The sequence below is a fragment of the Lepidochelys olivacea genome (genome assembly GCF_965140295.1).
Source record: "Lepidochelys olivacea isolate rLepOli2 genome assembly, chromosome: 6".
In the NCBI taxonomy this organism is placed as follows: domain Eukaryota; kingdom Metazoa; phylum Chordata; order Testudines; family Cheloniidae; genus Lepidochelys; species Lepidochelys olivacea.
This window is the reverse complement of record NC_140416.1, coordinates 44,748,109-44,762,537: the sequence shown is the minus strand read 5'-3', so window position 1 is coordinate 44,762,537 and position 14,429 is coordinate 44,748,109. Positions and strand designations below refer to the sequence as shown.

General features: G+C 42.7%; 1 protein-coding gene across 2 annotated transcripts in view; it reads right to left on the bottom strand.

Annotated features, from left to right (window-relative positions):
* Window positions 1-2,183: 2,183 nt before the first annotated feature.
* NADSYN1 (NAD synthetase 1) overlaps window positions 2,184-14,429 on the bottom strand; it is a 28,215-nt gene continuing 15,969 nt past the window's right edge. For both annotated transcript variants that reach the window (XM_084631099.1, XM_084631100.1), the window contains 9 exons: window positions 12,953-13,055; window positions 11,554-11,722; window positions 11,002-11,137; window positions 10,639-10,745; window positions 8,490-8,621; window positions 7,377-7,446; window positions 6,414-6,542; window positions 5,202-5,378; window positions 2,184-2,737 (listed from right to left, as the gene is read on the bottom strand). In XM_084631099.1, coding sequence (XP_084487225.1) covers window positions 2,684-2,737; window positions 5,202-5,378; window positions 6,414-6,542; window positions 7,377-7,446; window positions 8,490-8,621; window positions 10,639-10,745; window positions 11,002-11,137; window positions 11,554-11,722; window positions 12,953-13,055 — 1,077 coding nt within the window. In that variant the 3' untranslated portion in view covers window positions 2,184-2,683. The remainder of the gene's footprint in view (window positions 2,738-5,201; window positions 5,379-6,413; window positions 6,543-7,376; window positions 7,447-8,489; window positions 8,622-10,638; window positions 10,746-11,001; window positions 11,138-11,553; window positions 11,723-12,952; window positions 13,056-14,429) is intronic.

Here is a 14,429-nt window from a genome sequence, read left to right as displayed (position 1 = left end):
TGAGGTTCCTGGCCATATGAAAACGAAAACGCAAAGTTAGATCAGAACATTTGTTTTTAAATTCTGCTGCTTCTGGCTCACCGAGAGTCAAGTGTTATACCTGCAGAGGCAGCTATATCCAAACCAGATTTCTCCCCTAGAGGGAGGGTAGGTGGCAGTAGTGCTCACCCTCATGTCCCACCCTGATACCAAATGGAACCGTCTACCACCTGTGGAGGGTGAGGAACCCCGGTGGGCCAGCCTCAATTCCACCCTGGGCCTACGGCCCGCCAGGGATATTGGTTAGCAGCTCCCCCATGGAGCCATGAACACAGGCACGTACCTGTTACGGTTCACCCTCATCTGTGACGCCTGCCCCTTTTGCAACGTGAGGGAGAATCTGGCATATGCTTATCTTGAATGCACCAGGTTGCAGCCCCTGTTGAGGTTCTGGCTTGACTTTTCCCCACACCTGTTTATATTCGCACACCCTGTCTGTGGCTCCACAAACTCACAAGACCTCCTCGTCAACCTCCTCCTGGAACTGGCCAAAGTGGCTGTCTTCAACACCAGGAGGAGGATGCTAGATGAGGGGGTGCTCTGCAACTGCGGGGCCTATTTCTGCTCCTCCCTGGTCACATGCATCCAGGCAGAGTTCCTCTGGGTCTGCTGGTGCTCTAGACAGCTTCGAGGAGCAGGGGTTCTCTGCTTTGTGTGCCCCTCTGGATCCCTGGTTTTGAACCTGTGACCTTCACTCCTGACCCTGTTATTCATTTGTTGTCCCCCATATTCAGTAGGTTCCCGGGTCCAGTGGTCGCTCCTGCAAGACTGGGGGAGGGGCCTTTAGATGTGGATGGGCTTGTGCCCACCCACCTCCCAGGATTACAATAAGGACACCTGACTCTGAATGGGGAAGTCAGCTTTAGACTCCAACCAGGATTTTATGGGACCCTTGCCAAAAGGCTGACCAGCCTCCCCTACTCCTGCTGTCTCCATGAATAGCTTCACCCTCTTTTGGGGCTGCAAGAAGCAGGGAATGGTGGGAAACTTGCCCTGTGTCCATCCACCACCTTGCCTGCAGTATATTTCAACAGCAGAAATCCAGACATGATTTAGAATTCCCTACTGTAACATCACAACATTGTTATGCTCAGAGCTGGACAAAGGCCCTAATAAAAGGGCATCATACGTAACTTCAGTGAATGCAAGTAAGAAGTGGCTAAACATTAAGGCAACAGGTTAAAAGGGTAACATATGACAGTAAGACTCTTGCCTTCATTCCCTTTGTGTTTGTCTACAAGTTAGGACACATTTCTGAGATGGTGAAGCTTAAAATAAGCGAAGAGCAAGAGGAAAGTGGGTAAGGCAACCTTACTGAATGCTAAGGGGAAGCTGGTTCTATAGCCATCTCTCCTATGCTCATTCTGTCCCCAACTGTTTTACAGAGTAGCAAGCTCAGTTTCAATAACATAATGACTACACAGGCAAGTAAAAGCAGCCATTATTCACTCACTGATGACAGTGCATGCTCAGTCTTGGACAGTAGCACTAGGTTAAGTGGGAACAGAAATGTTAGCCAGAACACCAGGCTTATCCCCATCTCTTTTCAAAAAGTGCCAGGCACTGAGCGAACATTTTACATGTCACATATACCAAAGCTTTCTTTATAAATCATAAAGAAGGAAAAAAGGGTACAAGCCAAATTTTATATGCAGCTCACCTTTAAATAATGTTTTACAGATAATAGTAGAGTACCTTTTATCTGAGGATCTCAGAGCACATTCAGCATTATATCAACTAGGCAGTATCCCTATTTTAGGAATGAGGAAACTGAAACTCACAGAGATTAAAGTGAATTTCAAAGTTTACACAGCAAGAAGATGGCAAAGCCAGAAACAGACCTTAGGGGTGCTGATCTGGGCCTCATTAGAAACTACTCATGTATGTACAATTTGGCCAGTACTCAAATACGTTGTTGAATTAGGATCTTACTCTGCTGTTCCAATCACTAAAGCAGACAAGTTATTTTTTATTTACATAGAATTAACTATGTTAAGAACAGAGCCAATTAGCATTATAAAAATGCGAATTTATTACACAATAAAATGAAAATTTATTTTTTTCACAGCAGCATGTGCCAGCGACTAAAAAGATTTTTGCTTTCAGTTCAACATGTTAGATAAAAATCACATGCAGACCATTCATTAGGCCCAATCAAATTTTATATGTGCACACATATTTCCACACAAAAGCACTGAGCTGGGTTTCTATGATTGCAGGGGTCATATCACTTGTTATTTCCAAATATTCAGACAATCTTCAGGTATATGTGAAAATACTAATGAATCACGAATGATTAATCATCCAAAAATTAAAACACAAAAGTCCAACCTTCATTTTTACATTTTAAAAGTTTCAGCCAAGACCATCTGAATTTTGTGACCAATCACACACCATGAACAACAAATAGTGAATAGCTGAAGCAAACCAAACCATTCAGAATCATGAATAATACAGCTTGAAACTTATTTGTCCAAACTAATTTGGGTTTGATTAATTACAAATATAACTGGTAACAAAAAGATAGACCAGCTCTATAGTCTGTTCAAACACTGGAACCGTGCTGATCTTCAGAATATACTCTATCCTTGAATGTTGTGTTTGTAGACCCATATTAAGTCAGTAGTATAAGAGTGGAGAGTAGTCAGTCCACATCTTCAAGTACAGGCTTCCCTTCTTTCCTTTCTAGATTGGAAACCTGTAATTAAACAAGGTACAGAAGTAAAAACAAATTTGCATTTAATTTCTGCTGTTAAATTTAGATTCTCACAAGGAATTGGGGTAGTCAACAATGAACAGAGGAACAATAAGCCATAGGTCAGATTTTCAGCTGTGCCCAATAAAAAAAGCAGAGAAAGGCAGATGCAAAGGATTTGCATCCACCTTCAGTCCCTGGTCCTTCCGACAGTTCTGTATCAGCCCATGCCATGCCCCAATCACCTCACAGCTGCTCTAAATTATGCCAGCTGCTCAAGACCCCAGGGGCCATTTTGGAAGCCAGGTAGTAGTAGTGTGCAGAAGAGCTCTGGACACACAGCCTTCTTCCCAAGACAGAAGGGAGGCATCATAGCTGCACCACCTGGGAATTCCCTCACACTGGTAGATCTACCAGGGCGACAGCCCCTTTGTGCTGGACGATGAAACAAGCCATAACTGCAGGTCTGGCAAATCTGAATAAAACCATTGCCTCAAGCTCTTTCCAATTAACATCATCTTATCTCTGGACTTTGTGCTACAAATACAGGAACACAACAGTCAACACATGACATTGTCCTGAAGGATGATTCTCTTAGGAATTACAGCTGCCTGGCCTGCGAGTGCAGAGTTTCCAGGCCAAGGGAAACCCTTAGTGCACTCGCTTCCCAAAATAGACCAGCCTTGCCTTGCAGTATTACATCTGCACCACACTTGGTTCTAAGAGGTTAATAGAGCCCTTGGGAGGCTGCATCAGAGAAGGGCTGAAGGGAGCAGCCAATCAGGGCCAAGCAGGCCCATATGACAAGGGAACTGCAGGGCCCAGAAAGGCAGTTCTCTACGGGGAACCCAGGGAGGAAGGACTGTGTACCTGGAGGGCTGAGAGAACTGCCAGCACCCTAGACTGGGCTAGGGGAGCGAGAGAGAGCTCCTGGCTAGCTGCTGAGGTTTGCAGGTGGAGGGCCTGAGGTAAGGATAAAGAGGATGCTGTGGCCACGAGGAAGTGGCCAGATAATATACTGCAGTAGCCACTAAAGGAAGTGGCTGAACAGTGGACTGCAGGTCCCCCGGAAGGGGGAAGCACAGAGTACAGCATGGCCAGAGGGTTGTGCCACTAAAGAGGACGCCGCGGTCCTTGTAGAGACGTGGGTCCTAGAACAGGCGTCACAGTGGCAAGGCACCACCAGAGGAGGGTGCACTGGTGAAGAGAGCTAATCCCCAGGACAGTCAGCAGGAGGTACCACAGTGCGGAGTGATCCCTGTTACATGCTCTTATTTTTGAGTCTTCTGAAAAACTTTCTGAAACAGTCACCAGCACAGGCTGCTGCTGTAACCTACTGGATAAACAAAAATATAAGGAATGGATTTTTTTTTTAAACTGGCCCCCCTCTTTGCACACAGTTTGCAATGGCAAATACCTGCAGGCCCAAGTAATATCACAGGAAGCATATGCCAATACACTGGGTCATTACAAGTCTAAATGATATTCACTGTGCCCATAAATATTTACAGGCACAAAGAGAGAGGCCAGATTTTTATAGTCTGTTCCTACAGAAATATCCAATCCAGCTCCCACTGAAGCCAAAAGGAGTTTTGCCCTACACTTTAATGGGAAAAGGCCCAAAATTATGAGTTGTGGGGTGGGGCTAAAAAGGGAATGCAGCATATGGTACCTTTTATCCTAGGTTTCCAGAGAGTCAGATACTATTATAGCATGCCTAACATTTCATAGAGATGGGAATTAATATTTTATTGCATATGTAAACATATTCTTAAAAGCAACTGAAATTTAAAATCTTTGGCAGTGAAAACTCCCATGTGTTAAAATTCCTCGGCCAAGCACTTTTATGGTAAAAAAAAATGTAAGGTGCCACAAGTACTCCTTTTCTTAATGTTAAGGTTGTGACTGAAGCCCCCAAAAAGCCAACCAAACCATAGTTACAGCTACCACTTGATCCTTTACACACCTCACAGTGGCCAGTCTAAAAACAGTTGCCATATCCAAGCATGCAAGGTCAAATTAATCCCCAGTGTAACTCCACTGACTTCAAGGTTCAAAGAGGGGATTGCTGTAAAGGAAGATGGGCAGACACCTTCACTCTGAATTTCCCAGCTCTTACTGAATTTGTCACACCATTTTAGGTCCCAATCCTGCAATGAGGTCCGTGTAGATGGACTCCTGTTACTGTGTGCTGGCCCGTTGCTCTGAATGGGCATAGAGTTCATAAGCATAGACCAGTGGTCCCCAAACTTTTCACAGTTGTGTCTCCCCTTCATCCTGTCTCTTCTTCCCCATCTTACCCCCTGGGAGCTGTGGCAAGGCTATGGAGTGGGGATACCTGGACAGAGGTAAGATCTCCTAAGAATTAGATCATAGGAATCTATGTCTATGTAGACATACTGGAACTGGGCTTATCATATCACAAATGATTTAAAATAAACCTAGAGCAGAAGTGAACCATGCATACCTGTTTATCTATAGACCTGAACTGCCAGGACCAGGTAGAGTTGTAAAGAAAAGGTCTCAAGTCAAATCGGTTGTCCTCAGGACTGTAGTTTTCAGCATGATAGGCAGGTGTGAGGGTGGTCATTTTATGTCTGTTAATTGAGTACATCCTGAAAAAATGCTTAACCTTGGATGCCACCTGGTGTACAAAACACATAGTTTCAGGTCAACTGAAATTTCTCAGAACTGAAACACAATTCTAGATGAGCAAGTTACTCTGGAGTGAGCTAATTCACAAATCCAAATGTATATATATCAGTTAGCACTACTAATGTCTGTTACCACAGAGGAAGTGAGGCATGTAATATGCATTTAAAGTATCAGAATGCACAAAAGTGTCACAATGAAACACATCTATACTATTTTGCTGTAAATGTTTCTTATAAGGGAGAAGATGGATATCCCAGGGGTTGGGACACTGGCCTGCATAGGAGACCCAAATTTTATTCCCTGCTCTGCCACAGACTTCCTGTGTGACCTTGGGCAAGTCACTTAGCTTTTCTTTGCCTCAGCTTCCCATCTGTAAAATGGGAATAATAGGACTTTCCTACCTCACAGAGGTCCCAGAAAGGGCACTGCCAGGATAAAAGCAAGTGCCCATTGAAATGTCATGGAAATGACACCTCTCCAACCAACTCTGTCACAGGATATATGGATGTAGATTTCTTTTAGGTGTTTTGAAAATCAAGAGCCACCTTCTCTCTTACAATATATTCATGGCACATCCATTAGCTTCAATGGGGGCACAGATCAGGGAAGGCAGAATTTGGCCATGCATGTATAGATCTAAAACTAAACAAACAGTTCCCTTCAGAATACCTAAGTGTTGATCTAACAGTCTGCAGTATAGACAAAAGGCTGGAATCACTCTAGGATCTGTGCCAGCTTGTACAAGCAGAAGAACGTCTTCTGGGAAACAGAAAACAGCAAAATGTAACACAGAGAGTGGGCAGTGAGCGTGTGATCAGTGTCGGTGGACAGGTTTCCAGAGAGAGATTTCTCTTGAAATTTGGTCTTTTCTCCTTTAACATGTTATGACCTCTCTAGGGTATTTCTAAATACAAGAGACTGATTAAGCTGTTCCTCTTAAGTTATGAAAACTACATGTGATCTTTTTCCAAGCGTAAATTCTGTTAATGGAGGATTTTAAACGCAAGATTTTTTTAATTTTTACCTCTCTTGGGGTACAGATCTCCTTCCACATATTGATCAGCTTACAAAACATGCTGTAAGGTCCAGCCTTGGCCATCTTCCTTAGTTTTCCATAGACTGAGAGCTCAGTGTATGTCATCCCCATATCTTCCTGAAATCACACACACAAAAAGGGCACTGAAAATGTATAACATGAGTCAGAATGAATTATTTTAGAGGAGACTATAATACATTCAGTTAATCAGAGAAATACTAAATTGAAAAACCAATCTCCATTTAAAATTAGGACTGCAATGGAATTTCTGAATTGTTGTATGGGAATATATTGCATCTAGCTAGCAAGAGCACTTCTTGAAAAAAAGGATTTTTCCTTCTGTGGTATTTGAACACAGGCTTCATATCAGCAAGCTAAACCTAGATGTTGGCCTTCTGCTTGAAAACAAGAAACTAAATTGTGCCGTGACTTACCTTCCACCGTCCTAGAAACACAGTACAGTTCCCTAGAATTTAGACCAGCCTTGATTTCAATGGTGTTCATAAGTTTGAACAGTGATCTCATATGCAACTAAATAAATAAAATGAGGAAACAAAGTTCTGGGGCCAATATTTCCAAAAGTGACTAGTGACTTTGAGAGACTCCCATTTTTGGGGGGCCTTGAGGGGCCTTAAAGGGAACTGATTTGCAGAAAGGACTATGCCCTCACCCTCTCAAATACAGGCCCCTTACAGATATCTTGAGTGGAGCACCAAAACTCAAGGCATCCAAAAACACCAGTTACTTTTGAAACTCTTGGCCTGTATAAACAAGTCTGCTGCCAGATATTAATGTTTACAGAGCTGTTTTGTGGAATGGCTTATGAGACCATTCAAAGGGAGAGAAACTTATCTTGGTCATAGTCCGGCGATGCTGCCCCTCTCCACTACTGAACAAAATACAAGTTGTGAATAAGGCTTACCAGAGCTTTTTAAAGTCACTGCCCATTACCTCATCAGTTTGAGACACTTGTCCATCCGCAAGGGGCTCTAACTCTGCAGTTGGTGGAGCGGACATAATACTGTGTAGGAAAAAGCATTCATTCAAACCAATCACGTTAGCTGCTAAACATCAAGTGCTTTATTTAAGTCCATTTCGGGAGCACAACCTGCAAAATGACTGTGAAAAGAAAATGGGACATCTACTAGACTACTGCTATTTGTGCCAAAAGCTCTCCCAGGTGCACAGGGTGATGCCTATAGTAAAATCACAGTCATCATATATTTGCCTGAATCAAATCGGAGTATAAATGGAATAAGGACCTCAGGATTCAAGCACAGCAACAATCAGTTATGCAACTGAAGTTTTCAATAGTTTGTGCTACATTCACAGAAACAGCAAACAGTCTTGCATCCATCTAAATCCCTGTCCAGGCTAAGGCTGAAAAAGAGCTTAGCCTTGCCTACAATGAGTTTTTGCCAAGAGTCTCTCACGGTTGAAGCTCCCCTGATGGTAACAACATTGGGAAAGCTATTATAGAACAGCTCCTGAAGCTGACCACATTAACACCGTCCCATTTAAATAACATCGTGTAAAAACTTAGGCCGTCACGGCAGCATTGTCTCCACTAGCACCCCCAATGGTGTTACGACCAGTTGGCGTTAGCAATGATAGAAGAAAAGTTGCCAAAAAATAAACCCTAGTGTAGACACAGCCCTAGTAGCAATCATGTTTAAATATAGTTGCTAGAACATTTATGACACAACTTCCTTGACAAATATTCACTTGGATGTATTTTGCAAGAACCATCATATATCCTTGTTTTAAAGCTATGCTAAAGACAAAAGAGATTTGGTACGTATAGATGGCCAATATTAATAGTGCTACTAGGCTGCCTGGGTTTCAGAGAAAAATCTCTGTCCACACTGATAAGGAAAAATGTACTAGCTGCAACCACATTTAAACACGGAAGTTATTATTATTTATCACATGTATTACAGTGGCATCAGAGATTCAGAATTGGGGTTCCTTTATGTTACAGATGAGCACACACTGTAGGAGAGGAAGAGGAGTATGGATGCTAGCACAGTTTCACCAGTCATGAATCATTACTTTACCACTCACCTTCTGAGTGCTGTAAGCTGGAAGTTTTCCATACAATACTGTATGAAATTTCTCAAGTCAGTCTTGCTGATTCCACCAATAGGATTTATATCAGCACTGGAGCAATCGTACTTAGTCAAGTATCCGTGAAGACTGAAAGAGAATAAGGAACTTTATATAACAACCAAAATCCTAGAAATAGGGCCTTTTATGTTTTCATGTGTATTTATAAGGCTATCCGTTTTTTAAAGTCATTGGGACATTAAGAGGTAAACTGATTAATGTTCGGACGTGGTAGTGCTACTCTAATGATCATTAGGTCTCTGGCAGGGAGGTGATAATATTTTAATACCTACTGCAACCGCAGTTAGCATTGTATGTATTAATAAAATAATAAAATAAAAACAAAATGAAGACTGTATTTTCTGAAGCAATGTAGGCTGACTGCCTCCCAGGACTAGCACTTCTTAGGGCCCTTCCCTCTTGACGTCTCAACTTTCCTGGATAATCCAACCACTCAGAGACTCACCTGATCTCACCTTCTTGGGAAATCAGTGGGGTAAGTAATTTACAGGCTACTCTGTGGAGAGGCAAGATGGTCCAGTGAAGAGGACACTGAACTAGAACTTGGGAGCTGTGGGCTCCACCTCTGAGCTTCACCATGACTTTGGGAAAGTCTCTATGCCTCTGTCTGGACTGTAAACTCTCTGGGCAGGGATAGTTTCAATGCACAGTGTGTCTGTACAGAGCCTGGACTAAAGGGGCCCTGATCTTGGTTGGGGTCTCTAATGTCTACACTGCAACATAGGCCTATGCTTGAGCCCAGGCTTAAGCCAATGCCTCCTTGTGTCTGCACTCCAATTACACTGACCCAGGGTCCCAGGACTCTGCAGAGCTCTAGGGTCAAAGCTCTAGTCAAACCAGGACCAGGGTCCAAGCCCTATTGCTTCGCAGTGTAGATGCAGGGCTGCTCGACTTGGGTCCTGGAACTCATCCAAAAGTATCCCACAATTCCATGGGACAACTTCCTTAGTCCTCTCTATCCCAACAATCTGTAGTCCACGCTACTGAAAAGGGAAGCCACTCCCTGCTACCCTTAGCGAACAGTAGCAGCTCAGGTCAGCATTAACCCATTCTCTTCTGATCACCCATCTACAAGCATACCATCAGAGAGCCTCCTGGGTTTGCAATGGGTTTGGTGGGCTATTCCTGTAACAACAACCCCTCAATTCTCCAGCATGTAAAACATGCAGGGCAGGCAGTAAAGTTTTCCCACAGTGCAGCACAGTCCTAGTACTAGAGTGGCCACATTTTAGGAGACTTTGGGATATGGTAACTTTGACTCAGGTCTGCGCACTGCAATGTGGATGCCCGAGCCCTAGGTTAGAGCATAGGGTAGACAAGTCTTAATATAGGGTTTAAATACAATGTAGACACTTAAGCCCAGGGTTCTGTAACACAAGTCAGCTAACGTGAGTCCCACTAACCCTGGGCTTACTTAAATATGTCTGACTGTTGGTTTGTATTACACTGCAGTGTATTCACGCCCAACTCCCACATTTACAACTTGAGGATCTGCAAACTGTAAATCTAACTGTGATGCCTCCACCAACCAATGAAGCAGGGCATTTCACACAAAAACAACTAAAATACTGCCTTACTTACCTCAATAGCAACTAAAATCCCACCTTTTCAGGCTCCCATGGTCACAGGTCACCTTTGTCCTTTGTGATGCCCCACCATACTATGACCAAGCTACTAAACTTGGTCCTGATTTTTTAAAATATATGGCATGGCTTCCAAAGTTGTTGGGGGTTTTTTGTTTGTTTGTTTTTTAAGTCTCTAATAACAAAGTCATCAAAAGACACAAAATATTAGTGTCACTTTTGTTTTCTATTTACTATATGGGTCACCTTCGCTACAGAAGGTTGCTGAGAAAGGAACAGCTGTTCTTTTTATCAAATGACTGCACCAATTCTCAAATGGGCATCTAAAAAATGTCGACTGATTTGGTTCAGTTCATAGTTTCATTGATTCCAGTACACTCATTTTATTCTTAAATTAAGTATATTTCCTGGGGCATTGGTATATACTGGCATCCAGTGGAGTTACAAAAGACTGCAGTGAATTTGACTCCCGATGACTTAATAGATTTCCAATATTCGCCCACCTTTCGTCCACATTGGCTGATCCGAGCACTAGAAGCCCGCCAGACATCCCGCGAGCCCAGTGACTCAGCTGAGCAAACAAGTAGGCAAGGACCATTCTTATTCTAGCCTACAAATCAAATTGAGAAATAAAGCAGATTTACAAAGCAAACTACTTTCTCCTTCATAACACAGAATTCAAAGTCAAATTAAAATATCCACTAATAACTACGATGAGCCCAGTATACTTCAGAACTAAGCCACATGTAGAACTGCAGTCTCTACAGGTGACTAGTGAACACCACAACCCAGTGTCACTGAATCCCCAAATGTTAGTATAAGAAGGATTATGTGGGCTGAATCCTTTGGGGAAAACAAAAGCATACCTGCACATTCTGTAGTGCCAGATTTTCCCTGCTGCTCCCTCCACAGACACGAAACTGGGGAGATCTGCCCATCACCATACTGAAAATCCCCACAATGGCTTTCACTGCCACATCTATGTTTAGATTTATATGATAGCTGAGAAGATTACAAGCACAAGTAAATCACTTTGCATGCTTCGGACTAGGTAAAACAGTATAAAACAAATGATTTTAACTTTGTCTTCCTTATGTGAAGAAAATAAGCAATCCCTCAATTCTCTAGCATGTAAATCAAGGACAAAGGGGTAAGGCACTAAAGCCTGCCACCACCTAATATCTGGCTTCTAGACTTGGGGAGCCTGGAGCACAGACTTTTCAAGTTCAGTTGATTGGTTTCCATGTTCTTCCCCAAATGTTTCTAATGCCCACCCCCACACATACACTCAGGTATTAAGGCTGTAATATTCTACTTACCACCCTTATTACTCAGATACTGGTCTTTTAGAAAACCTGAAGCTGTATATGAAATCTTAACTGCAACATTATTTAATCCAAGCATTTCTTATTCTATACCTGCCTATTTGTTCAGCCAACAATTTGGCCCTATCGTATGTATCCTGGGAGGAGTTCTCGCTAGCCATGTAACAAGTGGTGAAGATATGTCCACAGAATTCCTGGGAATCCTCAGGAGTGTAGGTCTCATCATTCACTATCCTACGTACGTCGGCCAGCACATCTTGATCTGCAGGAAATCCAGTAAAAGGAGAAAGGAGATGAACCATCACAAATACCTTGTACTACTGCTAATTATATTTTGCTCTTCCACAGCATGAATCATTAGAGAATTTCAAAGCACTTTACAATCATAAAGGAACTAAGCCTCACAACAGCCCTTCACAAAATAAGGTAACACTTCATTTGCTTGCATTTCAAACGTTCTCAATTCCATCAAAGAGAATTATTGAGTTTGCTGCTGGTTTTGCGTCTATAAATATAAAAAAGTTTTGTCCCATGTATTACAAAGAGGCTTCTTAAAGGATGAAATGCTAATCCAATACAAAGGACTAGCTCTAAGTTTATGAACTATTTCAACACAATTTCAGGGCTTAACTTTCCTTAAGCACATGTGTGAGACTTAAGCGCTGCTTAAGAACTGTGCTGGCCGATGTACACAGTTGAATTTCACCCAAAATGAATAAACTCTCCCACAATAAACTGGAACACCAGACCCAAACATCCCAAAGTTTGGATAGTAAATCCAAAGAATAATCCAGATCCATGGCTGTGTATTCTATGCACTGCCCATAAGTGAAGACATGCACTACACATGTAGCTACACACGGCAGTGACAGGCCCTGGCAGTGGAAGGCGGTGGGGCAAGGCTCTGGTAGCTCCCCTCTGCCAGAGCCCTTCCCTGCTGTCATCTCCTGCTGAAGCCCATCTTCCCTGCTGCTCTTCCCCCTTCTCTCCCCCCACTGCAGCTTTACACTATGGCAGGGAAAGGTTCTGGCAGCAGGGAGGCAGTGGGACACTACACTGTTAAAAATAGCAGTGTTGACGTGGGAGGCACTACTTGGGCACATAGAGAGTCAAGGTTCAGGCATGCTGGGCGCTCTATTCTATTCACCTAAGCCATGCCTCACTATTTACACTGCTATTTATGCCCCCGCTAGCAGGCATGCTGCATGTGTACTCCACACGCCATAAGTGTAGACATAGCCTGAGTTTCATAGCTGACCAAACCCCATAAATACAATTTGGGGGATCTTTGAAATCTGGATCCACATTTTGGCTGGGTTTCTCAAAAGGCATCTAAGACACTCCACTGAAAAGGTAGGGCCTGATCTCTGATTAAGCACATAACCAGTATGTTGCACCTTATGTACTGTACTAATGGCTAATATTCATTTACCTCTAACCATTAGCAAGTTTGATTACTTTGACAAGGACACACACACACACCCCAACTTACTTCCATTCTTGACTGCAAGGCAAACCTGGCGACACATGGAGTACACAATGCAAGCTGTAGCAGAGCTGTCAATTCCACCACTAAGTGGTAGGAGAAATCCTGCCTTAAACAGCAAACAATGGAAAAGCTGTGAGAACTGCCATTGTAAAAACATATTTTACCCTTCAGAAACAATATTTTGAGCCTATTCCTGCGTCCTCCCTCAGGTGAGTTATGCATGCTCCAGCCAGCAGGGCCAGCCAATTCTGGTAGTACTTCATTGGAAAACAGATCTAGCAAAGCATTTCACACCCTTATCACTTTGCATTGGCTAACCAAGCCAAGTCTCAGGTTAAACCCTTTACTCTGATGGCTAGAAAAAGCTGCTGAACAGGTCCTCACTCTCTAGTGTGGTTAAGGAAAGCTAATTAAGAAGGATGGAGTTCTTAGCGTCCAATCCACTCTGTTTAATTTGGATCATTGCTTAATGTGATCCTCTGCTTATTTCAAAACATGATCTTTGGAATCAAACTGCTAGTATGTGTTTCAGAGTAGCAGCCGTGTTAGTCTGTATTTGCAAAAAGAAAAGGAGGACTTGTGGCACCTTAGAGACTGTTTGGCACTTTTCTTTGTCCATCTACTTAAAATGGCTTTTGAGAAGCTGGAAGGTGCTTTTACCATTCCTGAGAAGGAATGGTAAAAGCAGTTACCTTGTAATGGATGCTGTATGTTTTCTTTATAGTTATGGACCTCCTATTTTTAGAGAGCTGTAACTGGCTAGTACTTTTTCCTGTGTCTCTGTAGGCTCTCAACTACTACTGAGATTTCATCTGTGTGCGCGTTAGCAATGGTTGAATAGGTTGCAGATGCAATAAACTGGTGGTGTGGGTTAAATCTTAAATCCACTGTCCTATTCATCAATAGTTTATATGATAGTCACCCTCCATTTTCATGTTACAGGGAAAGCATGAGTAATACACTTATCCCCATAACAGCCATAATGGGCCCAGTCTTACTCCCATAGAAGTCAATATGAGTATTCTACTGGATTTCAATGGATGCAGGAGCAAGCCCAGAACTGGCATGAATACAAGCAACACAATTCAGTACTTGTGTGATAGGATTGCATTCATGTTGCTGTTGATTTTTTTTTTTTTTTTGCTTAGGGTTAGGGATGAAAAGAGGGCCCAAAACCAAGCAGAAGCAAAAGAAAAAAATCAACAGCAATATGAATACACAAAGAAAACAGATTCATGAATGAAGCTCTTAGAAGGAATTTCTCTTGAGGGATCCTAAACAATCTGGCCAGATTCAGTGCTGATTTACACCCTACACAATTCCATTGAGTTTAATCAGATTGCAAGGGTGTAAGTCAGCAATGAAACTGGTGTATTGTTTCTGAGGACAGTGTAGAAAGGATGCCATTTTTTATCATGCCATTAAAAGTATGTTGCTTGCAGGAAACTGGAGCACCAACTTAGGTTACCAAAAAAAAAAA